Raw genomic sequence first — 24,953 nt, 5'->3', positions numbered from 1 at the left:
GATTCCTTGATAGTAACTTCCCGTCTATTCTAAGACTACCAACCTATAAGTCATCTATACAATCATAATTTATTGATTCATAAGGGCAGACATTCTACCATTAGTTATTACATTTGATTACCAGTACCAATGTGAACGCACTATCAACATATTTGTATACAAATTAGGTAGTGATCGCCTTTATCGATATAACAGGGTCAACCTATAAAATTTGCAAGAAGTTACTGCCAAGGTCCGATGGCATTTTGTCCACATATTGGGTTACTAACACATTACAATAATAATTACCAAGCCTTTATAATTTGAAAGGCATATACTGCTGGTGCATATATAAATTTATTATTATGGTATAAGAGCTCAATACCATGACATTATTCAAATTACCACAGCAACGGTCAACTTACCAATCTTTTGAGAAACTACTAGTGATTGTTGAAAAACTAAGTATCGATCCATGTGAGATTTGTGAGACTACTACCAACTATTGTAATATGTTAAACTGTTAGATTAAGAAGCGGTTTAATACTGAAATTAATATTCGCCCTCACACTTAGGCTAAGCATGGAAATATATAATGGGGTGGCAAATAAGGAGTCTAGAAAGATTTGAACTTGGAACCTTATGCTCTTATACAATATGAGTTTTTGTTCTACTACCAATTGTTTAAAAGTTTAAAGTATTAAATGAAGTCGTTATTTAATAGTTAAATATTCTAATAATTTATATAGCAGAGTTACAAACTCATTGCAATAAGTAGCACCGCCGATATGGGTTGAAACTTATTATCGGTGACACTAGTTACTTAGATTACCCTCGTACTGTTGTTAACTTACGAATCTTTTATAACTTGCTAGCAATAGTTCAATCACATATACTAATTTACATATCAAGGTACTAACTCAGTGCAACATTAACTACCAATCCCCTTCTAAAATTACCACCCATGAACAATTATCAACTTCTTCATAAATTATGTTACGTATGATTCTTTGAACAGCATGTACTTGGCTTTTGTAAAGTAGCCACAAGTTAGATAGAAGATTTATTGACATTTTTTTTTCATTTGGAAGGTATAGTTTACTATGATTGAATATATATATATATATATAATATTTTGGTCTGTTATATATCTAACTCTCATCACTCTCTAAATTTTGCTCTATCTCTTGTAGAGCACAGGAGTCAAACCCCGCACCTGTGATACTAGCGTCCCCAACCCCCTCTCTCTTTCAATCTCTTTACCAGTAAGGCCGCATGCCTATTGGTTTGAATATATATTTACTACTGAGTATTGATAACTACTGTAGGTATACCTAGCTAGTTAATGCCTTGCGTTGAACTGAACAACTTAGGAAAACTTTTATTGTTTCTGTTAAACAGCAAGAACCAATACACTTGCAAAAGAGAAATTTTAGCGCTCGGGAGTACTAAAATCTACTTACCAGACAGTGTGTCAAGTTCATATTGGCTATTAAAATAAATGGGTACCATGCATAATGTAAACTCATAAATTGATAGATACGTAGATAGCGGTCCATCTGCGTTCATAATTAAACACTACAGATTCTTTCAAAGCTTCGATCTCACGTGGCCAAGTAAGTTGGATGACCGTACAGGAAGCTGCAGACAATTCCCATCGTCATCATCCTCCAATGCTTTGAATAGCATATCCACCGTCTCTGCTCGGACCAATTCTAACTTTGGTGGGTCCCACTGTGTTCATCAAACTAAAATCAGGCTCATGCTCAACCTCACGTATTGATGCATCCAATTTGTTAGATAAATATTCGGAAACGGACCAATAATGTACTTAAGCATATGACTTCACACAATTCTAGCTCGCTCTATACCTTTCCAACGATTATAGGATGTCAAATCTCTGCGAGGCTTTGATGATTTTCTCTTGAACTCATTGAGGTTAAGTCATGGTTTTTTATTATTAGGATAAGATACAAGAGAATATCATTTGTTATTTCAACATGTATCCTTTCCTCCCATTAAATTAGTTAAAAGAAACTAATGATTTGGACCGTCTTAATTTAGCCAACATACAACCAATGACAGATAAAGCCAAGTACCAATCAAAAGATTTGGCATTAAAAAAGGGAAAAAGTCACCAAAAACCCTAAACAATGTCATTTATAATACATTTACTCTTAAAAAAAATTCTATAACACAAAAAATCCCAAATTTCTACCTGTATGACATATTAACCTTTCGTCAAACTTCTATCATGAGAACCATTACAAATCTGTCTACATGGATACTAAAAAACAAATAGCGTTGATATGACGCCCACGTGGCTTAAGTAAAATATAAAGAACATTATTTTGACTAAAAAAATCATCTAACAGAACTTTAGCGGATGATAAATATTTCATACAGGTACAAGTTTGGGATTTTTATGTCACAAGTAAAAGTTTAGGGTAAATGTGTCACAATGAGTATAGTTTGGGGTTTTTGATTTCATAAAAAAAGTTCAGGGTAAATGTATCACAGTGAGTATAGTTTGGGGTTTTTTGCAACTTTTTTCCCTAAGAAAAAAACCCACATCTAAAGCATGATGTCTAAAGCATGATCTCATGACCATATTAAATGTCAAATAAACAGATATATTGTTGCTCTTACTGAATAAAGTTTTGAAGATCCATCTCGACAAGTCAAATAGTAGGGTTAAAGTTTATATGTTTGCACCTTAGGCTTTTTGTCTTTATCGAATAAAATTGCCCTTGAACCCTGCACCAAAACGGATTCACCAATGCATTACACAAATTGATGGAGAGAACAATAAATATGGAAAATGACAGAAACGCTCGCCCAATACTCTGGTTACGTGAATATTATATAGTCTATAGATATAAACCAAGGTCATCTCCACCGTCGATCATAGAGGCCTCATAGTTGGACCCATATAATCAATAATTGAGATGGTTTTGGTTTATATGGTCTATAATCCATTCAATACTTTTCGGCTATTAGAAGTTGCTTGAAAAAGTGATGTGACAAATTAAAACTCTAATTGGGTACTTGAATTTGTCCTGCATATTGATATATATCCATTTAGAGTTTGTGAGATCACTTCGTAAATTAAATTTCACATGAAGTTGTTTATATTACATCCTATGGCTACTCGTGCTTGAAGTACCTCGTAGAAGTCATTGGTGATCTTCCTCCGGGCAATGTTGCTGAAGATGGTGTACTCACGAACTAGACATTGTTCAATCGTCTGACCACGTCCTTCTCTTATCTAATAATCAAAATCGACAACATCTTTTGGTTGTTTGAATGGAATATGCCACGCATCTCGTAATGTGACACACTAATGACTGTCAATGTCTTGCGTGCAATTATGGGCACCATGTACTTCTACAGCTGAAGGAATAAACATATACATACATGTACGATACGGAGGCAAGGAGTAAGTTTACTGATGGGATCTCTCCCATCCTATTCTACCACAAATTGCTGAATATTTTCTATTTTCAAGATCCCATTTGCACACACCCTTACCCTTTACGAGTAGATTTTGAAAAGTGGAAGCTATTTTTCGAATTTCACTATCGTTTATAAATGTTAATTAGTAATATTTTCGCTAAGCTGGATAGTATACTTATTCTTTTGCATATTACCGATCTCAGAAAAATCTTTAGGCTGGTCGGACTCGTAAACTTTATGTTGGTCACTGCATCAGCGATCCATTTCTCTGCCAAGTTCTCCAGCAACTCATTTTCCTGCACCGTGCAATAATCTCAGCCATGCAACCATGGCGATTGCTGCTTCGCAGGTAAAATAGAAGAAGAAAAAAGGAAGAGTCACGCCAATACTTACAAAGAGAATGCAATATGCCCTCCACAGTTTGTCTTGAGAAGCATTTGTTTATACTCTTCAATCTATTCCAACAATGAAGACTGCTTTGAATTTTTCTGACTAGCTACGCTGAAGAGATTAGATTCGACAAGGAGAGAGTCAAATGCTAGAGCACAAATTTGTGGATGACAGATAAAATTTCTGATGCATTTGATGAATCCACCGAAGAGAGAGCATGCTCTAAGAGAGGAAGATCCTACTGAGAAAATAGAGGGTTACCCGTGAAAATAAAAGACAAAATAAAATCATATTGATTAATAAATAAATCTATAATTTCACAAATTTTCCTTTAGAATCTCATGTTTTGGAATCGCTTCTAACTAGTAGTTACCTTTGAAAAGACAAAATGAGTTGCAAGGCCACATGCAAGCATTGGACTAGCTGATCAGGACTAGCTTTGGATTTTCAGCCTTGAACCAAATGCCAAAATCATTTTTATACTTCCCAAACTACCCTCACTCAAATTTCAATATTCCGGCTTTGCCCTCTCGTTACTGTTCATCTTCTTCACCAAAGGGACTCCGGCGAGGCAAAGGGCCGGCAACGGCGAAGGTCCGGGCGAGGTCGCCCGACCCGGGCGACGGCCGCCAGGGTCGAGCGATCGCCCGGCTGGGCCGCTCGGGGTCGGGCGACCGCCAGTGCGGCCGCTGGGTCCCGCGACCTCGGCTGCCAGTCGGCTGGGGTCGCGACCCGGCGGCCGTCGGCTGAGTCGCGACCCGGGCGGCCGTCGGCACAGGAGTCGCGCGACCCAGGCGCCGTCGGCCTGGGGTCGCTAGCGACCCGGGCGGCCGTCGGCACGGGGTCGCGCGACCTCGAGCCTCGTCGCCCGAGGTCGGCGTCCCTCGCCGAGGGTCGCTCGGCGACGGGCGACGGCCGCCGGCGCCAGATACTCGGCTCGCCGGCGGCCTGTAGCCCCCGCCCGAGCCGTAGCCCTTCGCCGGAGCCGGCGAAGGGTATTTTTGCCTTTTTTTTTTAAAAAAACCCCCTCAAACCCCAATTTGGAAAAAAAGTTAACCAAACACCACTTGGGTCAAAATAGCTTTGCAAATGAGTTTTTACCAAACGCCATTTGCATTTTTCCTAAAGGGCTTCCACCCAAAGGCATTTGCATTCCCAAAGTAGCATTCCAAATGCTGTACCAAACGCACCCTTTGCTCCATCTAGACATACTCCCGTTAACCCTAGATATTCACCTACTCAATGTAACTCCACTCGTGAAACCGAAATGATGGTACACAAAACTCTACATATAAGGTAGATTGATTAATGGATTATTAGAAAACTTGGTACAATATACACACGCTGACTGAACAATTAAAATTTGTCAATAAGGCAAAAACACAGACACAAATGAAAAGATTAGTACAACGTAATTCTCTCCCTCTTTAATTCCCTTCCTACAAAGGACAACATATGTATTCTTTGTCATCGAAAGTGACAAAATGAAGAAGAAAAGGCTGTCGAAAATTACCAAAGTAACCAGGAAGCTTGGATAGGAAATGAGATGCACTCACATCCGGAAAAAGTCCTATTGATGCTTCAGGCATTGCAAATACCTGCTACAATTTTCAAAGATAAATTTTCTGTAGTAAGAAGAAAACTTCTATCAGATGTCTCAGTAGACACGTTGTGATGAACAAAGCTCGTATGCAATCATCATCCATGACCATTAAGTCTTGTTTTTGAATATCGAATAAAACTATAGACAATGATCATTTACCGTATTCTCTGTCACGACTCGAAAGCTCCCAAGCATGGAGATTCCGGCTCCACCACCCATCACAACTCCGTTGATGAGGCATACCTTTTGAGAATGTTCAAGTGGATTTAGAAGGTGATGGTTAAGTTGATTATAGATGCTGTATCATTTGGTTTCTTAGCCGCGCAAGTATTGTATAAAAAGAAAAGCCCCCAGATCTCACCAAAGGCTTTTTATATGTAGCTATCAAGTAAACCACGGTGAGCAGTTTCTTGTAACCCATTGCTCCGAAGCTCCAATGTCCTGAAGGGTTTCTGTAATACTAGAAATTACTTGGAAAATAAGATTAAGATATATATTATTGAGTTTTCTTCGCTTGTGGAAGGCACTTCTAATCTTGATAAAATAGGTGGAAACTGTCAAAATTATACCAGAAAAATAATCAATTACAATATCTACCCTGAACTTAGATATATGTATTTATAAAGGATGATTCGACGGTTCTATTGAAAAACTAATTTTTTTTGGCTGATTTTCAAAAGAAGTTGCTAAGTGTAAAAAAACTGTTGGTAGAAACAAATCATCGGTCGCTTGATTTCGGGTAATTTATTGGTAACTTGCTAAAACTTTTATGAAATTACCATCTTTTTAACAATTTATAAATCATCAACTTTTATTATCTTTTACCAACTTTTATTTGTCTCTCTTACCAATACCTTAAATTTTATCAACTCTCTATGAATTACAAATCTTAATTTGAGTGGCTTACCAACTTTTTGCTTTCAAACTATCAATTAGTTTTGGATTATTAACTCTCATTCAAGTTAATCACCAATGTTTATACGGTTTTTTCTTGAATTATCAACTTTTGTTATTGTTTACCAAATTTTATTTTTCATTTTACAAACTCTTTTTTACAAGCACCTTAAACTTTTCCTTAACTCTTATATGAACTCACTAACATTTATTTGTGTGACTTCCCAAATTGTCTCCTATCAAATTACAATTAATTTTGTTTTACCGACTCTCATTTCAGTTGCTTACCAACATTTACTAGGTTTTTTTAAAGTTATTATTTTTTCTATTAAGTTCCCAACTATTATTCCTCTTGCTTACTAACTATTTAAATTTATCAATTCTCTGTAGAAATTACCGACACTAATTAAAGTGTAATTGACTTTTTTTTGATAAATTACCAACTAGTTTTGCATTTCCAGCTCTTATTTGAGTAGGTAGTTACCAACAAAATTTTTTAAATTACCAACTTCTCTTATCTATAACAAACAAAAAATCTAGCATATTTTACCAACTTTTATTGACCTTTCTTACTCTATAAATGTAATGTCTATCATACTAAATTACCATTTTTATTCGAGTTTTAGCTTTTCTCCAATTAAGTCACAAATTAATCTTGGGTTACCAAGTACTATATGAGAAACCTCACAATATTTATTGAGTTTCTTTTAATTTACCAACTTTTCTTATCGTTTCCCAATTTTAATATATAATGCTAAGTGTTCACCAAATTTCTAAATCTGCTAACTTTTTTAGAAGTTACAAACTTTAAGTAAAGTGATTATCAACTTTTCTCCAATTAAGTTACCTGCTAGTTTTGTTTTACCAACGCTTATTTGAAATAGTTATCAACATTTATTTGATTATTTTTTTCTTTGACAAAAAAAAATTCTTTTATCTTTTATCAACTTTTTTTTACCTTTTCAAACAACGCCTTAACTTTACCAACTATTATACGAAATCACCAATCTTTATTTGTGTGACTTCCTAACTTTTCTCCGACTAATTTACCAATCAATTACGACTTATCAGCTCTTATTTGAGTTACTTGACAACATTTATTGTTTTCTAATTTTCCAAATTTTCCTATCGTTGGAAACTTGCAATTATCATAGAACGTTAGCAATTTCACAAAAGAGTTGCTTGACTTCCAACAAATTACCTAGAAAAAAGTCACCAAATAACTTATTTTCACCGACGGTCTTTTAACGCTTCCTAACATTTATAGATTTTACGGGATAAGTACAGCGCAAGTGCCATAACTTTTGTACGGAGGACACTTAAGTGCCATAACTTTTTTTTGGCTCACTTGAGTGCCATAACTTTCAAAAAAAAAGATCACTTCAGTGCCACTTACAAGCTGATCACGAGGGCCCGAAAACCGCGACTTTTCCGGCCGAACAATGACCTTCCCGGTGAGGCGAGCACTACCAGCTTGAAAAGGGGGTGTCGGTGAATCATTCCATGGCCTCCGTTCGTTTCGAAATTTCCGTTTTAGCCTCCATTGACGAAGGTAAAAATGCTTCGTAGTCACACATTTATCGAGCCGATTTGTATGACTACGAAGCATTTTTACCTTCGTCAACGGAGGCTAAAACGGAAATTTCTAGACAAACGGAGGCCATGGAATGATTCACCGACACCCCCTCTTCAATCTGGTGGTGCTCGCCTCGCCGGGAAGGTCACCATTTGGCTGGAAAAGCCGCGGTTTCGGGCCCTCACGACCAACCCCTCTGACAAGCTAGTCATGAGGGCACGAAACCGCAGCTTTTCCGGTCGAACGGTGACCTTCTCGGCGAAGCGAGCACCACCCGAGATTGAAGAGGGGTGTCGGTGAATCATTCCATGGCCTCCGTTCGTCTCGAAATTTCCGTTTTAGCCTCCGTTGTGAAGGTAAAAATGCTTCGTAGTCACACAAATCGGCTCGATAAATGTGTGACTACGGAGCATTTTTACCTTCGTCAACGGAGGCTAAAACGGAAATTTCGAGACGAACGGAGGCCATGGAATGATTCACCGACACCCCCTCTTTAAGCTGGTGGTGCTCGCCTCACCGGGAAGGTCATTGTTCGGCCGAAAAAGCCGTGGTTTCGGGCCCTCACGACCAGCTCGTAAGTGGCACTTAAGTGATCTTTTTTTTGAAAGTTATGGCACTCAAGTGAGCCAAAAAAAAGTTATGGCACTTAAGTGTCCTCCGTACAAAAGTTATGGCACTTGCGCTGTACTTACCCCCAGATTTTACTGACACTGAAAAAAAAAGTTCAGCATATTTTTACATGAAATGTTAGAATTCTGCCTGCATATATGATTCTCCAACTATTAATATAAAGTTCTTTGAAAAGAGTACCATATTATTATCCCATTAACTCGGGTTGCTTGCAATTTTCAAGGGTTATAGTTATATGAAACACAATGAAAAGAGAGCAGAAGCTGATTTGATCACTTGTTAATATGTAGCACATAGTTCCAATAACATCACCACCCGAACAAAATGCTTTCCCGTTTCCCTAATGAATATTTGAGTAAGTGTCGTAGAATAACATAAATGACAAAAATCAGCTCACGCATATCCCAGAGAATATATTATCAATCAGATGGAGTATGCTCCAATTATGTGGGTGTACAAATGAACACTCGCGCGCTCAATTTTATATATCTGAATCTAAATACTGCATAAAAATGTGAAACTCAAGAGGGTATTTCCGAAAATTTACACCCTTTGAATTTCCGAAAATTGCATCCTTTCGAATCACAATACAAGGTCTCTTTTCATGCACACACGCCAATTGCAATATGTCGCGACCAAAAATTTCTCTCGGGCTAATGGATTATTAAGTCTAAGCTTAACTCGAGCCCTCCCAAGCCCTACCAATTCGCAACTTAGGATTTAAGTTTTTAACATGCAAAAGTTTTCATGCTTGGAGTCGCCACTAATCTATTTGTGGTAGGTCGATTAGAAACCTAAATAAAACATAGGGAGATATGTTTTATTCCTACGAACCAGAGATTCTAAGCTCGGGGACTTGATTACGCTAGATCTAATCTAACGCCCTTTCGGTACCTTTACTTTTCAAAAAATGTTTATGCATGCGGTCTGGATCCATTTTAACTTAGTCACTAACATGTGAGGTGATCATGCGGGTGCGCAAACCACCAAAGTAACACTCAATAATCAATAAATTGCAAGATCGGGAGAATTACTTACCTCGAAGCAACGTAAGCATCTGCGTTGTTAGCTAGAAAATCACATCAACAATCCTAATATGATTTCTAATTAACAAGCAGTTCACTCAATATTTTTTTAGGATTTTCACTTATTTAAATGAAAGCTAACCTATATGTAATGACGTGCAAAAATTAACATGCGATTAATGCAGCCTAACATGCAAACTATATGTCATGCGACGACGTGACCTAATTCTAATGACGGAAAAATGATTTATTTTTGGTATTTTCAAATGAAATTCGGAATTAAAAATTACTCAAATTAACATGCAATCTATCCTAGAGAAAATGATTTGATCTATCCTAAAGTGATTCTTTTTTTTGGGATTTTTATTAAAATTCGAAATTATTAAATATCCTAAATAATCCACTAAGATTAAAACAATTTCTAATTTAAATCTAACTAACAATTTTTTAAGATTTTCTTTATTTAAAAGGAAAACAATCAAACAAAAATACCAATCACATTCAAACAATCCACGCAATCCGCAAGATTCTTCAAATTCAGATAAGGCAAAGAAATCAAACTAACGGTCATATCTATAGGGTTATAGATATCGACAGAAAGTTGATTGTTTAAATTTGGAAAGCAAATTAAATCTATTATCGTATCCAAGTGATTATGGACAAGATAACGATTTTCCGTATCGCCGCGTATCGTACCTTAGGGATAAGGTCGGATAGTCGTTCAGATACGTTGCTAAATTAGGAATGATTCCTAATTTTGGGTATTTTCAAATATTGTGGATATCACAAAATTACCCTAAGATATCTAGCTATCCACCAAAATATTCACGAAATATTCAAACACCCGAAAACTAGGAAATTAAATATTTAAGAGAAATATTCGGATAATCTTACCTAATTGGCGGATAATTCCAAATTTGAACTCGGATCGAACTCGGGCTTGCAGATCGGGACGGTGGCTAGTGGACCGGCAGCGGTAGCGATTCTCGGACGTGGATAGCGATGCACGACGGTAGTGCTCGGTCGTAAAGGGACAACCTACGGCGTGGACTTCTCGGACTACAACTTGTGACGCTGCTCGTAGAGGCAGTAGGCAGGACTCACGGTTTGGGATGCTTGGTTCAAGATGCGTCTTAGAGCTCAGCCAACCTACGAAACAGAAACGATGATAGCGGACAACCGAAAAAATGCAATGTCGTCACGTAATCAAGTGGCCAACATGCAGCGAGACAAAGCAGGCCCAAGAGCAGCAATAGGTCGCCGTGGAGTAGCACCGGTGCAGAACAGCGGCGATGCAAGGACTCGGCGTTGCAGGTGAGAGCGTTATCGTCGTGGTGCAGCAGAAGGACTGTCGACTGGGGAGCGTTGCCGGATCAACAGCAGGGAATAACCACGTCGTCGTCGAGGCAGGAAAAACGGCAACGCGATCTGATAAACGTCGTTGGGCTCACTGTTCTTAGGCGTCCAGGATGCCTGCTGCGTCGAACGATGGCTGGGGGCGTCGAGGAAAGCTTTGACCGTCTGGGCTCCCCCGAAAGCACTCTTTGGGGTTTACTTGCATATGGAAGATGACCAGAAACTATCTCCCCTTTTGCGTTTTCTCCTTTGGCTTCTCCGTGAGTGCGAACGTGGAGAGCTTTTGCTCTCCACCTTGACCCTCGTGAGTTGAGCCTTAGGCAGAAAGAACAAAAACCATATCTCTCTCTCTCGCTCCTTGCTCTTGCGTCTCACGATGTGGCCGAGTATGTAAGTGGTATCCCCCCTCCTTTTTGTGAACCCTTAATGAATATTTATAGGTAAAGTGTATGGTTTTTTTGCTTATTTCCTACTTCGATTCAAAGAAGATATTGCAATATATGATATTATCAAATCAATTTGTTCAATTTAAATCACGATAATATCCAAACTAATATTTTTCAACTCGACATTTTCCAATGAAAATTTCTGCTCTTACAATGTTCATGGGCTTGGCCAAGAAATTTTTTTTTTGAACGCGGCTTAGTCCAATTTCATTAAGTTCAGAGCCGTTCACTCGAGTCCATTCACCGCCGGTCCGGTAAATATCCAAACTATATGGGCCTATTAATGAAATGCTCCTAATATCTATATGCAATTTAACGAATATTTTTGCTAGGTGTCGGGATCGACTCCTAATTTTCCTATGCAATATGTACCTAAATGGATCGCCAAAATTTAGGTGTCAACAGCTGCCCCTCTTTGAAGGGGAGCTCGAAGAGGTTTCATTCAAAGATAAAATGATACCTAAAATTTGACTATGCAAATGCAATGAGAAAAATTAATCTTTTTGTCGAGTAAATGGGATCTCAATGAGCCCACACCCATTTTCTAATATGATATGAAAATGCAAATGCAAAAATAGAAAACATACCTGCATTTACTTACCTGAAGATTTGGAAAAGCAAAATTGGGGTATGGATCAGCTTTCGAAACCCGCCAAGTATCTGGAATTCCCAATAGTATTTGAAAGCTCGAAAATTCCCTTCGGATTTTCAGAGAAGATGCTTGAGATGAGATGGGCTCGAAAATTCCCTTCGGATTTTCGATGAAAGGTATCGAATAATTCCCTTCGGACTTTCAAGAAAAATTCCTGAAACTTCAATCAGATACTTGAATGCGCTCGATGATTCCCTTCGGATCTTTGAGAAGATATCTGAAACTGCAATCATATATGATTAATAGGATCGAAAACTCCCTTCGGATTTTCGGAAATGATATCTGAAACTTCAATCAGATACTTGAATGGGCTCGATGATTCCCTTCGGATCTTCGAGAAGATATCTGAAACTGCAATCAGATATGATTAATAGGATCGAAAACTCCCTTTGGATTTTCGGAAATAATACCTGAAACTTCAATCAGGTATTTGAATGGGTTCGATGATTCCCTTCGGATCTTCGAAAAGATATCTGAAACTGCAATCAGATATGATTAATAGAATCGAAAATTCCCTTCGGATTTTCGGAAATGATAACTGAAACTTCAATCAGATATTTGAATGTTGAAAAATATTTAAACAAATTCGAAGCTTCAGATAGCAACTCAAGCGTCAGGAACTCTTCAGTCTTCGAGGAAACATTACCTGTCGGACATGACTAGAGCAAAAACACATATGCATTCATAAAAGAGATTAGCAATCACGGCTACTCTAGAACACACATTTCAAAATTCATTAATTCAATTGAGGTTTATGCATGATGATTTTACCATATTTGCATAACCAAATTTCCACTAGGGAGAATTATCATTAAGACAATTTTCACTTATAACGTGGATTTCTTAAGAATGCTAAATGAGAGACTTTCAGTTAAAAAGGGCTTTCACTCACTCTCATTCAGAAGGGCTATTTTATGAGAATCACTCCATCTCACCATCAACATGTTGATAAGGGTCCGAGTATTCTCGCAAGCGGTACAACCTTACCAATCTGAGAGGTCTTTGTTAGGAACGTAGTGTCGGTTTGGTCAATGGCTTAACAAAGGAGACTCTTCGAGTCGGGGCTATTGAAAGAAAATACTCTGCAATCATCTTCGGGTTTACAAGTCAAGAACCCTGCAAAATGAGATAAAAATAGACTTGCTCGCACTTCTTCGAGCTAAGCTTATAAACATCTGAATTCTATGTTAATTCAAGTGCCCTAATCCGAAGAGACTTTGCAAGGGACGTAACGTAGGCTAGGTTCATGGTTCAAGAAACGAAAGTATATATCAGGCTAAAAAATATGTATAAGGGTGAGAGTTGGTGATCATCTAGGCATAATCACCGGTTTTCTTCTTTGCCTTGAAGAATTGTCTTCTTGATAGATGTACTATCAGTCTTGAGTTCACCACTTGATTCCTTCGAGACTTGTAAGACCACTGCTCCACTGGGATTCATGACTTTGACATGTCATATCTTGACATTTTTTCTCTAAAGTTCTTCCCTTTTTTTTTCGACTTTTCTTTTTTCTTGGGCATGGCCTTGCTTTTACCTGGCACACTGCTTTTTTATGCCCCTTAGCTTTCATTTTTTTTTTTAACTTTTGACACACACTGTCTACAATGCATACATTAGCCAACCACACTTTGGCTTATTTTGACCGAATGACTAACATTTGGATTCTCAGGGTCTTAGTCTTCTATTGGCGCTCCGGATATGCTGCATGGACAATGATGGCTTTTACCTTGCCCCAGTGTGGGGGATGATCACCAACTGGATTTTTATGAAATGAAATTGCAGGCTCAAGAGGGCTAAGCAATGGATAAAGTGTGTAGGATAGAGAAAGAACCGCTCTTCATCATTCTAAGGCACTTGAATTAATGTTTGAGTTCATTTGCAATAGCAACACTTGAAGATTGATGCAAGTGTGAGTAAGAAAATTTCTATCCATTTTTCTCACCTTACGATGTCGACTTACCTCCAGTTTACCCCGATGTGGGGTGGTTCTTGACAGTGGTAATTTGAAAAAACTTCTCCAAGTGTTTGGGCTCAAAGTGGCGAAACAATGGATAACCTGTAGTATTTGGGATAGAGAAATGAACCGCCTCTCGTCATTTCGGTAGTCGTACCTTTCGCGAGATAACCCTTTACCTTATGGACATGCACTTTTTCCACTCATCTCACAAGTGTATGAATAGGGGAAGTTGTATAAGATATGACTTGCCTTTCATCATCCCAACATATCTCATTTAGCATACTCAAGCAATTCCACATCATTCATTGAATTGTCCATCTTGACAAATTTCAACATAAAATTGATGAGTCAAATAGGTAAACTTACCAAGCAAAATTTCTTTTCCTTGAAAGATATGATCATTTCACAAGCTTATCAAGTTCAAGCACAAAAAGTTTGCAACTTCCGAACATATTTATCATACTAAAAAATCTCATCATAAGCATGAAAAATAAGGCATTGAGCATTCAAAATAAATGGTTCCTGCAAAAAGTGTGAGAACATCAACACAGAGAGACATTTTTGGAATGGGAGCCCTTTGATTGCCCCTATTTAGAAGGAATGGACACATGAATGCTCCATCGTTGCTTTTGCCCCTGCACAAGAGAACGTGCATGAATAGGATTCTATGTAACGCAAAATGAGACTTAGTAAATTTCGATTGTCCAAGGAATTATCTCAATGGCCGCTACAGGAGTCTGTCATGCCCCCGATTTGTCATCTCCTTTTTTGGCTTTCCAGATATAGCACCACACCAAATCAAGTTATGATTCATTGCCCCCAGATAAGTCTTTGCAAGCTCACTTTCCTTCGAAGGCTTTGTTAGCTCTCAATTGAATCAATGGGTTCATCATCATTGAACTGGATGTGTCATTTTCTTATCACAACAAGCTAGAGTATTATGCTCTGAGACATGAAGTAAATGAGTCAGACGAACAAACAGGGTTTATTTGATGCATGATTTGGAAAAAGGTTTTTTTTTTTTTTAAAAGCAATGAAATGCTTTTTATTTTCGGAAAGTCTTTTTTTGGAGGGAGTATGAGAAAGCCCAGCCCTCAGAATTTCTCCTTGGATGATATTTTCTTTTCATGGTTGGATATCATCACCGGGCTAGTTTAATATACTTTAACATGTCCTCAAAATGAAAACAAACTTGTAATTTCATTGAATAGAATCAAATGAATTACATTATTGGAAGGGAAATGCAAATAATCAATGCCCTACGAATCAAAACATAAACATGAATCGAAATCCTAGAAAGCAGGAAATCCTAGAAAATACTTGAAATCCTAGAAAGCATGAAAGACTCCGTCGCAGAGGAGTATAAAAACAGAAATTTCTCTACTCAATAACAGCATCCGTGCTTCCAGCATGGTTGGGTAGAGGGTTTCGCTGGACATTTGGTTGATCACTGCGGAAAGAGAATGCCTTTGTGTCCAAGAGGTCTTGAATTCTATGCTTCAGTACGTAACAATCATCAGTAGAATGACCGACCTCCCCCATATGATACTCACACTTCTTAGAGGAGTCATAACTAGAGAACCGCTCGGGGTTTGGGCGTTTCGGCTCACTTGAAAGCAAATTTTTCTTTTGGAGAATAGGCAGAACTTTGGATAATGGCCCAGGCAGAGGCGTGAAGTTCCTTTTAGTACCTTGTTGCCGACTAGTGAATTGGCGTCCACCTTGTTGTTTGCCAACAGACTGTATTGTCGAGGCAGTGTCACGGCTTTGTTGAGAGTAAGCTACATTCACTTCAGGTGTCGGTTCCTTATCCTTCTTGAGGGTGAACTTCTTAGCAGAGGTAGCCTGCTCAGTGGCCCAACCATCGCGCAGAGCGATCTCAATGCGTTCTCCCACAGGTATCAACTCAGCTAAAGAATTGAAATTAGAACCCAACATTCGATTACGAAACTCGAACGGTAAAGTCTTCATGAAGGTATCAAGCATCTCCTTCTCAGTCAACTCAGGGGTAATTTGCACAGCTAGGGCTCTCCACCTAGTAGCATAGGCCTTGAAGGTCTCAGTCTTTTTCTTCTCAGTGCGAATCAAATCCTCACGTGACGGGGCCACGTCAATATTGAATTTGTATTGACGAATGAAAGCATCAGACAAATCCTCCCATGTCTTGAGCGAATGAATCTTTTTCAAAACGAACCATTGTAAGGGGGGTCCGGTTAAGCTATCTTGGAAAGTGTGGATCATGAGTGGCACATTATCAGCATACGGCGCCATCCTCGTCGTGTAGTATTGTAAATGGACCTTAGGACAGGAAAGGCCATCGAACTTATTAAACTCAGGCGCCTTAAACTTCTTAGGGACTTGAACCTTGACAATGTGAGCAAGACCTCGTGAGAATTGATCATCAAAGCCTTGCATTTGACGGAATTTTTCTTCAAGCTTATCAATACGCTCAGCCTCATCACTCTTTGGTGGCTTAGAAGATGCATCGCCCCCATCTGTAATGATCGGACGAGCTTTGTCAGTTAAAGTTGCACCATTCTCGGTCGAGGAAGTGCCAATGGCAATAGTTTTTCCCTTGTCTTTTGACTCAACAGGAGGAGAGTCATCGGGCAGTACAATCTCTACACTCGGTTGAGCGGGTGCAGACAGTGTGGAAATGCTTGTCTGTAGAGAAGCAACTTGTTTGGTGATATTCTCGAGCACATTCAGGACTTGCTTCATTTCGGTTTCAAGGACAGCAACACGAGCCTGCTCATTTTGGTCAGTCATTCTTGCTCTTGAGCGAGTACGGATTGGGGAACGTTGACGGTCCGTAATAACCTAATTAAAAAATAGAGCATGGTAAGTATACGTCCTCAAAACGATCAGTCCATGACTCAGTCTAATTGTCCCTTATTATTCCCATTTTTTGTGACATTTTTCATTACTCCATGTACTTGTGAAAATGATGGCAAATTTCTCAGGAAATAATGACCTATGACACATCCAAGAAAATAAAGACATAGATTGAAAATAATTCTCCAAAAGAGCTTTCTTTTTTCTTCTTTTTTTTTTTGTTTTAAAAAAAAGGACTCAATGATTATTACTTTCAAATTAAAAACCGACCTATACCTATCATGGACCGACCCGAAAGATGCAATAACTAAATAAATTGCAAGAAGGAGTGTTCAGAAGACTTACTTTACCCGGTAGGACCATGGCAATCACATAGACACGCGCATGAAATGTGAGGTTCGATTTCTATCTAGACTCTGGCTTACAAAATGGAGACGCGAGGATTACCGGGCTAAACCAGTCATGGTTGTGGTTAGGCCGAGGTTCCCCTGACTCCGGCTTAGTCAAGGAGCCGACCCGGGTTGCAAAGGGTGCAACCGTGGTGGGAACTCAATGACACCGTGAAAAAACTTTCGGGACCAAGGAGGGCGACCCATACCACGCGGGTGTGGTCGGGGTGTCCGCTGTCTCGGTACCATCCTAAACCTGTGCTGCCCAGGTCCGGCAGCGGGTAATGTGTGCGGTGTAGTGAAATGCAAGGCATGCACAACAGGTTATATCATACAGCGCTTCGTACATAAAATAAACCATACATCCAAACACCTCCCTGTAAAACAAGGGTTAACAATCACGCCTCCCCTTATACCCCCCAGTCTGCAAAAACATTTAACACCTAAAATGTTAGGGACGTACCTGGGATCCTCGCTGCCAACCAAAAAATATTTTTTGAAAAGAAAAACTAGCCTAAGTCCACTAAGAGTTTTAACTCAAGTCCCCAGCGGAGTCGCCAAGGTGTCGCGACCAAAAATTTCTCTCGGGCTAATGGATTATTAAGTCTAAGCTTAACTCGAGCCCTCCCAAGCCCTACCAATTCGCAACTTAGGATTTAAGTTTTTAACATGCAAAAGTTTTCATGCTTGGAGTCGCCACTAATCTATTTGTGGTAGGTCGATTAGAAACCTAAATAAAACATAGGGAGATATGTTTTATTCCTACGAACCAGAGATTCTAAGCTCGGGGACTTGATTACGCTAGATCTAATCTAACGCCCTTTCGGTACCTTTACTTTTCAAAAAATGTTTATGCATGCGGTCTGGATCCATTTTAACTTAGTCACTAACATGTGAGGTGATCATGCGGGTGCGCAAACCACCAAAGTAACACTCAATAATCAATAAATTGCAAGATCGGGAGAATTACTTACCTCGAAGCAACGTAAGCATCTGCGTTGTTAGCTAGAAAATCACATCAACAATCCTAATATGATTTCTAATTAACAAGCAGTTCACTCAATATTTTTTTTTTAGGATTTTCACTTATTTAAATGAAAGCTAACCTATATGTAATGACGTGCAAAAATTAACATGCGATTAATGCAGCCTAACATGCAAACTATATGTCATGCGACGACGTGACCTAATTCTAATGACGGAAAAATGATTTATTTTTGGTATTTTCAAATGAAATTCGGAATTAAAAATTACTCAAATTAACATGCAATCTATCCTAGAGAAAATGATTTGATCTATCCTAAAGTGATTCTTTTTTTTGGGATTTTTATTAAAATTCGAAATTATTAAATATCCTAAATAATCCACTAAGATTAAAACAATTTCTAATTTAAATCTAACTAACAATTTTTTAAGATTTTCTTTATTTAAAAGGAAAACAATCAAACAAAAATACCAATCACATTCAAACAATCCACGCAATCCGCAAGATTCTTCAAATTCAGATAAGGCAAAGAAATCAAACTAACGGTCATATCTATAGGGTTATAAATATCGACAGAAAGTTGATTGTTTAAATTTGGAAAGCAAATTAAATCTATTATCGTATCCAAGTGATTATGGACAAGATAACGATTTTCCGTATCGCCGCGTATCGTACCTTAGGGATAAGGTCGGATAGTCGTTCAGATACGTTGCTAAATTAGGAATGATTCCTAATTTTGGGTATTTTCAAATATTGCGGATATCACAAAATTACCCTAAGATATCTAGCTATCCACCAAAATATTCACGAAATATTCAAACACCCGAAAACTAGGAAATTAAATATTTAAGAGAAATATTCGGATAATCTTACCTAATTGGCGGATAATTCCAAATTTGAACTCGGATCGAACTCGGGCTTGCAGATCGGGACGGTGGCTAGTGGACCGGCAGCGGTAGCGATTCTCGGACGTGGATAGCGATGCACGACGGTAGTGCTCGGTCGTAAAGGGACAACCTACGGCGTGGACTTCTCGGACTACAACTTGTGACGCTGCTCGTAGAGGCAGTAGGGCAGGACTCACGGTTTGGGATGCTTGGTTCAAGATGCGTCTTAGAGCTCAGCCAACCTACGAAACAGAAACGATGATAGCGGACAACCGAAAAAATGCAATGTCGTCACGTAATCAAGTGGCCAACATGCAGCGAGACAAAGCAGGCCCAAGAGCAGCAATAGGTCGCCGTGGAGTAGCACCGGTGCAGAACAGCGGCGATGCAAGGACTCGGCGTTGCAGGTGAGAGCGTTATCGTCGTGGTGCAGCAGAAGGACTGTCGACTGGGGAGCGTTGCCGGATCAACAGCAGGGAATAACCACGTCGTCGTCGAGGCAGGAAAACGGCAACGCGATCTGATAAACGTCGCTGGGCTCACTGTTCTGAGGCGTCCAGGATGCCTGCTGCGTCGAACGATGGCTGGGGGCATCGAGGAAAGCTTTGACCGTCTGGGCTCCCCCGAAAGCACTCTTTGGGGTTTACTGCATATGGAAGATGACCAGAAACTATCTCCCCTTTTGCGTTTTCTCCTTTGGCTTCTCTGTGAGTGCAGAACGTGGAGAGCTTTTGCTCTCCACCTTGACCCTCGTGAGTTGAGCCATAGGCAGAAAGAACAAAAACCATATCTCTCTCTCTCGCTCCTTGCTCTTGCGTCTCACGATGTGGCCGAGTATGTAAGTGGTATCCCCCCTCCTTTTTGTGAACCCTTAATGAATATTTATAGGTAAAGTGTAGGGTTTTTTTGCTTATTTCCTACTTCGATTCAAAGAAGATATTGCAATATATGATATTATCAAATCAATTTGTTCAATTTAAATCACGATAATATCCAAACTAATATTTTTCAATTCGACATTTTCCAATGAAAATTTCTGCTCTTACAATGTTCATGGGCTTGGCCAAGAAATTTTTTTTTTGAACGCGGGCTTAGTCCAATTTCATTAAGTTAGAGCCGTTCACTCGAGTCCATTCACCGCCGGTCCGGTAAATATCCAAACTATATGGGCCTATTAATGAAATGCTCCTAATATCTATATGCAATTTAACGAATATTTTTGCTAGGTGTCGGGATCGACTCCTAATTTTCCTATGCAATATGTACCTAAATGGATCGCCAAAATTTAGGTGTCAACACAATATATGTCAAAATTCATGCCCTTCGTATGTGAAACAACACAACTTTTACTCATATTTTTCATATTTTGAAACAACGCGACTTTAGAATCCTAATATGTCTATCGATCTTGCCTTCAACATAGTATGTTTTTTTCAATGAGTGTTTTTTATTTTTTATAGAAGAAAAATCATTCATATTACTACAAAAGTTTGATGCCATCTTTTCATCGTTGTGTTGATTGGGTTAAAGTGAAGTAGTAGTCATCTAAATGTCTGATTAATCTATGGGAAAATTACCAAAAAAGTCATCAACCTATTACATTTGTGCCATTTCAGTCCTAAACCTTTCAATTTGGCCAATTCAGTCCTAAACATTTGCAAACCAGCCAATTCAGTCCTTTTGGCCGGTCGGCGCTGACGTGGCCACCGGCCGGCGCCACGTCAGCCGGCCGGCGTCCATGTGGTAATATTTTAATATTTTTTTTATTATTTTTGAAATTTTTTCTTTTTTCTTTTTTTTTTCTTTTCCTTCTCCCCCCTGGCCTGTCCGGCCAGGGGGGAGGCTCGTCGGCGAGGGCCCAGCTCCGGTGAGGCAAGCTAGGCCCTCGCCGCCGCTGGGTGAGGGCGGAGCTCGCCCACCCAAGGCGAGCTCCGCCTCGCCCAGCTCCGGCGAGGCGGAGCTCGCCCAGCCATGGCGAGCTGGGCGAGCGGCGAGGGCCCAGCTCGCCATGGATGGGCGAGCTCCGCCCTCGCCCAGATCTGGCGAGGCGGAGCTCACCATGGCTGGGCGAGCTCCGCCCTCGCCCGAGCTGGGCGAGGCGGAGCTCGCCATGGCTGGGCGAGCTCCACCCTCGCCCGGATCCGGCGAGGCGGAGCTCGCCATGTGCGGGCGAGCTCCGCCTCGCCGGATCCGGGCGAGGTGGAGCTCGCCTTGGGCCGGGCGAGGTGGAGCTCGCCTTGGCGGGCGAGCTCCGCCCTCGCCCAGCGACGGCGAGGGTCCAGCTCGCCTCGCCGGAGCTGGGCCCTCGCCGGCGAGCCTCCCCCCTGGCCGGACAGGCCAGGGGGGGAGAAGGAAAAAAAAAAAGAAAAAAAAATTCAAAAAGAATAATAAAAAAATATTAAAATATTGCCACGTGGGCGCCGGCCGGCGCCACGTTAGCCGGCTGGCGGCCACGTCAGCGCCGGCCGGCCAAAAAGACTGAATTGGCTGGTTTGCAAAAGGTTTAGGACTGAATTGGCCAAATTGAAAGGTTTAGGACTGAATTGGCACAAATGCAATAGGTTGAGGACTTTTTGGTAATTTTCCCATTAATCTACTCATAAATTAATTATATCTTGCTCGTAAACAAATTGGATCTGAAGATCGATTTAATTGGATTTTGAAGGAACTTAAGTCATTTTACATGTTATTTGTTGTGACCAGCTTAGGAACTCATATTTATTTGCTGTTTCATATGATGATTTGCACATTGTGCACAAATCATGAAGGTTAAAACAGAGATTTTTCTGTGGTTACAATTTTGCTTTATTCTTCGGATAAAACACTAATTATTTTTCCTACAAAAGTTTTTTTGAGTTTTATGTTTGTTGTATTGTTTAATAATATCATTTGTGCCTTTTTTTTCTCTATTTCTGACCAATGTCGTCTTCAGTTTATTATATTAACATTTGTTCACTGAAAAGTATAATAAATTAGTTTTATTAATCTCGTCACTTCATTTATTTGGCTTTTTCTTCATCTCAATTATATAGTTAGTGTTTTCCATTTGAAAGTATTCATGACATGCAAATATGTTTAATTTGTTGCCTGTACAAATCATCCATATGTTGTATTATTGCTTTAGCTGCGTAGCCTTTAACTTTCATGCTATGATGAAATTAATCATCAATCGTAATTTAACATTAGACGAGAAGAATAGCAAAATTAATGGTTAACATTTAATGATGGATAAATGAATCATCAACCAGTGTTATTTACTTAAATATGTGCTGGCAACTAGGAAGAAGGGACATTCATAAGTACAACCTCTAATTACCTTCAAAATAACAAGGTTGACGGTATGATCGTCCTCGTAGATTTGCAACTTCCTAAACATTTGGGAAGTCTGCGTGCTCGGACGGGACGACTCCAAACATGAGTGATGGAGATGTATAAACGAGTAACGGAAAGAAGAGAGGGGCCCACCATTTCGACCGTGAGGTAGTTCAACTTGGAAGGCCGGTTCAAGACCACCTTCCTCACTCCTAAATGCTCTACAAACAGCACCTGCAGGTGGTGTTTAAACAGAGAGGCAAATGCGATCATCGTCTATCAGGCCACCAAGCATACCCCATTTCAACTGGATGGCGATCATTGAGTAGAGAGGACGCACCGGCAAGCCCCTGCAGAACAACTCCGTAGTGCTCAGAGCCTTCATGCTTCACTCTCTCTATCTCTCTCTCTCTCTCTCTCTGATCTCTCCTCCTGTTTTGAGCTGCGCAGGGACCAGGAAGGAAGCTCAATTCCTATTTATATCCAGATCAGAGTAACGTTGTCATGACAAGTGCATCCCACTCAATACTTTATAAGTGTCGCGACCTACCCGTCCCAATCAGGAGGAAAAATATATGTTTGGGTATAGGTCTAAAGGTATTTGTCAGCGGACGTTCATTCGAAAGACAAACCAAAAGGTATATCCATCCAAGGACGGAAGCGCTCCCAAGCCTCGTACCTCGCGCGACGTGGGTTTTTCTAAGCTATGTATTCATCAGGAGTCGCCACTAGGCATAACCAAGGGTTGGCTAGAAACCCTAATCGAGACGCGGAAGTGTTGTCTCGATACATGCGCAACTAGAGATTCTAATGATCGAGGACTTGATTACACTAGTCATCTAATTAGTGCCATTTCATTACCTAAACTTGACCTCTTGCTAACTAACGCGTCAGGACAATCAATCAAAGAGCCTAAAGATCATCCTAATTATGCTAAAAATGAAAAATAACAACCAATGTATTAAAAATGCGCAATCAAATAATCAAAATATAAGTAAGCAACCAGTGACCTAGCATCATTTCTGAAAAAGAAAAGGCAATCAAAAGCCTTGTGGTAAATGCCTAATGGCTTGTTCAATTTTTGGGTTTAATCTCCAAAGGTTTTCACATTTTTTCCATTTTTTAAACTAAGTCAAAAATAAAATTAACACTAAGATCTAATGAAATTAACCCAAAAGCTAAATTCTAAGCCTTTCCTAATTTTTCTGAATTTTTCGGAATTTCTTTATTATTTTATTAATTTTTAATAGATAATAAAAGAAGACCTATCTCTATTTCATGTGTGTCTATGCTTGTTTGTTCAGACTCAGGTGCGGTGTGTTACACTCTGAACAGACCTCACTAGCCACAAGATAGCCTTGGTTTCGAACAGATTCGTCGGAGGAGTCTTGGCACCCCAGACTCGGCCAAAACAGGGGGAAAACGGTTACCTGGTTCGGGTTGTCACTGTGATGGCGAACGGCGAACAGCGACCGGCGGGTGGATCTCTGACGAAGACAACGAGCAATTCCGGCGAGCGGGATGGATTTTGACGCTGTTTCTCTGCTGCTCTCCCTCTCGGTCTGTCTCTCTAGCCCGTCTCCCCTTCAGCTATCGGCCTCCCTCTCTCTATTTGTATGCAGACCCCATTTTCTTCTTTAGTGAGTGATATGTATGGAGGCAACCAGAAAAAGAGAGAAGTGTCGCCCATTTTTGTGTTTCTTTTGATTTTTTCTGCGATGAATGTCCCCCTCTCTCTCTACTTTTGTCTTTTGTGACAATGTATGATGTGCCTAAACTCTCCTTTCTTTTGTACTTTCTTCCTTTTGCTTCTTTTGTGAAAATGTGGATGGAGATAGAGAGAGAGAAGGAATCCCTTCGTATCAGTCCAAGGAAGAGCTCCCCCTTTGTCTTTTCCTTTTTTTCTCTTTTTTTATTTAAAATTTTAATAATAATCTTTTTTATTTAAAAATAAAATGAAAATATGTTATGCTAAATTCCGTTAATGCAAATGCACCTAGTGTCTGCATAATATGCAACTTGGTGAGAATCATTTTTGCTAAGAGCCAAGCCAATCCCTAATTTTCTATGCAACAAATTATTAAATAGGATATCAAAATTTAAGTGTCAACAATAAGCATATGCAACCTCATTCATATAATTTATGATTTTTCACTGTTAATTCTTTTTTTTTAAAACCCATACAAAAGGGTGGAACTATTCAAAAGCTGCACCATACATAATGACACCGTCCTATGCATCAGGACGCGTGCATATGTAAAGGCACGTAAAGAATCGGCGGATTTCTGGCCATCGACCACTCCAACTGCCACATTTGGTGGCCGACGCCCTCGAAAGATCCCTCTTGCAAATTAATTTTTATATCACACTTCAAATTAAACGCTCATTTCCGCCAATTCCTCTCGCTCTGTAAATTAGAACGCATAATCACGCAACCTCTCGATCTCGCAATCTCAATCGCTAATGTAACTTTTCAAGTGCTCCTTCCTTTTCCCTGGAACGGCTAGTTCTCCGAATTCATTAACACGACCCCCAAGCCGGAACAACAATAGGCCAATGACGATAAGACTCAACCTCTGGA

The 24,953-nt window shown here is 39.7% G+C and overlaps 1 protein-coding gene across 1 annotated transcript; it reads right to left on the bottom strand.

Annotated features, from left to right (window-relative positions):
- Positions 1-1,569: 1,569 nt before the first annotated feature.
- LOC115682878 (3-hydroxyisobutyryl-CoA hydrolase 1-like) lies at positions 1,570-23,947 on the bottom strand. The gene is made up of 16 exons (XM_056319209.1): positions 23,803-23,947; positions 22,713-22,814; positions 22,526-22,606; positions 22,377-22,445; positions 8,805-8,868; positions 5,790-5,869; positions 5,588-5,671; positions 5,339-5,423; positions 5,016-5,060; positions 4,199-4,248; positions 3,983-4,063; positions 3,829-3,931; positions 3,630-3,748; positions 3,146-3,247; positions 2,695-2,736; positions 1,570-1,713 (listed from the first exon to the last, which is right to left on the bottom strand). The coding sequence occupies exons 2-16, from the start codon at positions 22,755-22,757 to the stop codon at positions 1,570-1,572; spliced, it is 1,194 nt and encodes a 397-aa protein (XP_056175184.1). The 5' UTR covers positions 22,758-22,814; positions 23,803-23,947.
- Positions 23,948-24,953: the final 1,006 nt, after the last annotated feature.

The sequence above is a fragment of the Syzygium oleosum genome, unplaced genomic scaffold (genome assembly GCF_021117445.2).
Source record: "Syzygium oleosum isolate NSW1041296 unplaced genomic scaffold, Sole_v2.1 Sole_v2.01, whole genome shotgun sequence".
NCBI lineage: Eukaryota > Viridiplantae > Streptophyta > Magnoliopsida > Myrtales > Myrtaceae > Syzygium > Syzygium oleosum.
Note: the sequence above shows the minus strand (reverse complement) of the source record. Positions and strands in the feature narration are given on the sequence as shown.

What these genes read in the sequence shown, in the direction of transcription:
- LOC115682878 (XM_056319209.1), bottom strand. Translation starts at nt 22,757, where the DNA reads ATGAAGGCTCTGAGCACTACGGAGTTGTTCTGCAGGGGCTTGCCG. An exon ending in ACTACCTCACGGTCGAAATG is followed by an intron (nt 22,446 to 22,525) that starts GTGGGCCCCTCT and finishes CCGAGCACGCAG; the next exon opens with ACTTCCCAAATGTTTAGGAA. An exon ending in GGGCATATTGCATTCTCTTT is followed by an intron (nt 3,749 to 3,828) that starts GTAAGTATTGGC and finishes TGCATGGCTGAG; the next exon opens with ATTATTGCACGGTGCAGGAA.